Source organism: Olea europaea, unplaced genomic scaffold (genome assembly GCF_002742605.1).
Source record: "Olea europaea var. sylvestris unplaced genomic scaffold, O_europaea_v1 scaffold2708, whole genome shotgun sequence".
Classification (NCBI taxonomy): domain Eukaryota; kingdom Viridiplantae; phylum Streptophyta; class Magnoliopsida; order Lamiales; family Oleaceae; genus Olea; species Olea europaea.
Window position 1 is genome coordinate 69,573 of NW_019245485.1, and position 3,501 is coordinate 73,073.

At 33.2% G+C, this 3,501-nt stretch overlaps 1 protein-coding gene across 1 annotated transcript; it reads right to left on the reverse strand.

Annotated features, from left to right (window-relative positions):
* Positions 1–602: 602 nt before the first annotated feature.
* Positions 603–2,156, reverse strand: LOC111383523 (squamosa promoter-binding protein 1-like). The gene is made up of 2 exons (XM_023007635.1): positions 1,840–2,156; positions 603–971 (listed from the first exon to the last, which is right to left on the reverse strand). Exons 1-2 carry the CDS (start codon positions 2,136–2,138, stop codon positions 869–871), a joined length of 402 nt encoding a protein of 133 aa, XP_022863403.1. The 5' UTR covers positions 2,139–2,156; the 3' UTR covers positions 603–868.
* Between the last annotated feature and the right edge of the window lie 1,345 nt (positions 2,157–3,501).

Consider the following 3,501-nt stretch of genomic DNA (forward strand, 5'->3'; position numbering starts at 1 on the left):
TACTCCTTATATTTATTTTCAATCACATATTCATACAATAAAATATTTTACATTTATATTAAAAAAAAAATTCTTACTTTTTAATCACACATTCTCCAAAAAATATTATTCAAAACTATATTTTATAGAGTCCGTTTGGTGCACATTTTTTAGATGAAAATGCATTTTAAACATCATATCGCGGGTCCCCCATTAGAATGTAGAAGTCAAAAATTGTGTGCTGATGTGACGGAAAAAATACATTTTTGGCTCAAAAAATGCGGACCAAACAGGGGAAATTCCACCGAACAAGAGCTTAATTTTATGAGAATCATAATTTTTCAACCAAACATTCCAATTATTCTTAGAGTAGCCCTATATTGGTCCCAGAATGGAGGGGGCACAAAAAGGACCCTTCCATCCTTTTGCACATGCTAAACAAGTAACAATGTTTAACAAGTCATTACTGAAGCCCCCATTTGACAATCATGCTGTTCGAACTCTTTTTTTTATATACTCTGTCATTTTTTATTATATAGTCACACAACAACGTATTGCGCACGTAAATTCCAAATTTTTCTTATTTTTTAGTCACACATTTTCCTAAATATCACTATTCAAACTCTTTTTTTTTTTTTTTGAAAAGTATGATTGTCAAATAATAATGTAATTGGAAAATAAATTGTACACGTCCATGCACATATAAACAAAGTTTGAAGTTAACTCCAAAAGTGCCCTTTATTGATTGATCGATAAACTGCAACAGTCGATGTGAAAAATCCAGCAATTGACAGAAGAGAGAGAGCATTCCATATGCGTTTCTATGAGAATTCCCTTAATTTCACTATTTCTTGGTGATTAATTTTATATCTTCTCAACGTACCCTTCCTCAAAGAGAATCATTCGAGCCTTTGCGGCGTCGCTCGTTGTGCTTCGCCAAGCGCCCGCGGCAACTTCTTTTAGCCCCATCAAATTCTGATACTTCATGAAACCTGGGGAATGCAATACGGTAACCATACAAATGAAGCCTTTTTTTGCTTTTTTATGCTTATGTTGGCCCAGGTGATTGAGTATTGTAGCAATTGGAAACAGGTATATTACAAATAAAAAGAAATTTAGAACAGCCGAATCAGTTTGTTTGACAATATTAGAACCATTTTTATTTATATGAATCATATGATAACCCTTCACACGTCTTAATAGTGTTTGATAAAATTCGTATGTAGGTTGAGTTTATTTTGGGATTTTGAATCTGAGGGTGTTCATTTACATGCCTGTTTGTAATTTATGAACTTGAATCTTTGTCCTTTTAAATTCTGTTTACTTGTTATCAATTACAGTGACATGCACTAAATATTAATCTCTCCATGAGAACCTCCTCATTTTGTTATTATACATTCGGTTTGGGACTATTGTTATACTCTGCTCTGACTTCAGAGTGATTAATTAGCCTCGGATCTATATTTCAAGTAGGTTATATATCATTTATGGGATTCATAATATTGCAAAAATGTTCATTTATGAACTGATAATCTTGTACAACTACTGTCATTTACAAGGCCTTCTTCAAAATATTCTCTTTTATAGCAAATGATTCCCGCTGCTTCTTCTTTAGTCGATTAATTTATTAGTTATTCTATGTTTACGGTAAGTTTATATGTAGTGTTAGCTAAATTTCTGTTACTGTATTGCACAAAATACTTCACTGCCTTATTTGCCGTCTTTCAGTTAAATGATCAGTTAGTAGTTGTGTCTATTAACCAAAATTTAGGAGCTCTAGGCCTGTCTGAATATCCAAACAAGTAAGCAGAAACAAATAAAAAGTACTCAAGTTACTTGCAAGTTTTTTAATAATTGAACCTGCTGCACTGCTGGCAGAAACGTTGTTGAAGCCCAGCAACAAGAATTTCAGGTGCCTTGGCGTGAAACTCACAGACTTTGTGCCGGCGATGGTATGGCTTGGCACCGGTCATATCCACAGGACAGTCTTGTACCTGACAATAAGGCTGTGTGGATCCTCCAGCACTTGACACCCTTATTGAGGTAAGAGTCGATGCTCTCTTCTTATTTTTAACGTCTTCATCTTTCCCATCTTCCTCTTCCTCTGCCAACATGGCTACCTTTGCAATCCTCTTTCCTTCTGCTTTGCTTGTTTCCATTTCTCTAGAAACAAGAAATTAGGATAAAGGTGTATGGACAAGTGGGAGAAAATAAAGAAAATGAAACTTGAGTTGAGGATAGTGAGAAAGTGAGCAAGAATATGAAGAGGACCACAAGTACCATTCTTCTTTTCTTAAATGTCCAGTCTGTAGAGGATTACAGGATTATGAGGTTAAAAATGGGCTCAAACATATTGAAAACAGTACTGGCCTTCCAATCAAAACTTTAATGTGACCCTACATTTTTAGTCGAGATAATAACATGACAATTTGCCACATTGTAGTCTCTCACTTGAGGAGCATGCAATTATGATGACTTGCCATGCGTGTGTTGTCTGGTTGGTGAATTTCCGAGTCTGATGGAAATAGGTGTGGAGCAAAAAAAAACTTCGAAATAGTAACCATTACTTTAAAAGTTTGAGTTGCTTAAGAGAAGGGGAATTCATTATTTGTATTTGTAAATTTATTAGCCACTGTCGGTTGAATCCATTTTTTCGATCAGCTAAAATATTAGAATTTCGAAGTCAAAGAACACTACTAACTACATTACAGAAAGAAAAAAGTTTAACATTCTATCATAATATATGCACAAATTAGTACAAATGCTAAAAACACAATTTCCATTAACTGCTACTGTTACTATAACTGTATAATTGTAAGTTACTGAAAGGCCTTGTCTATCGAACTCCTAGGTTAAATTAGTGTGACAGTATCGCAAATACTCAATATATGAACAAAGTTTTAACTTATTTTTCTTTATTGATAATAATTCCAAAAATTGTTTGTGCATTGTACCAACAAAGTTCATGCAGTTGCAGTCTAATACAAACTTTGTTTGTTTGCTGCGTACAAATAATGGCTGCGTTTTTCATTTTGAATGCTAGAATACTAATCCTCAATCTACAAAATATTTCTCAAAGACCAAGCAGTCATTTTCATTCCCTTAATGTTTTAGGTACATGAGTAAAAGTAAGAGTTGTATGGTCCAATAATTAAAAGAGTCAAAACCAATCTCGTTTCTCCACCTGTTATTCATCTATAATGATATGTCCTTTTATTCCGTGCTAGATTTATTGTAGCCAATTAAATTGCAGCATAGTGGCTACCTAGCTATATTTGTGAGATTAGGATGTCTCTTTATCATGTTTGGACAAATATTGAATACATTAGCATGCACAAGAGTTTGGCGCACTTTGGGAATAAAATTATATTTACTATAACAAACCATAATAAAATAAATTTAGTTTCAATGAGTTTATATTCAGTTACAAAATTATTTTTATGCAATCTTATTTTTTCCAGTAAACATATAATGAACAAACAAGGTTTATTTATTGTTCTTCTATCATATTTTATTTCTCGG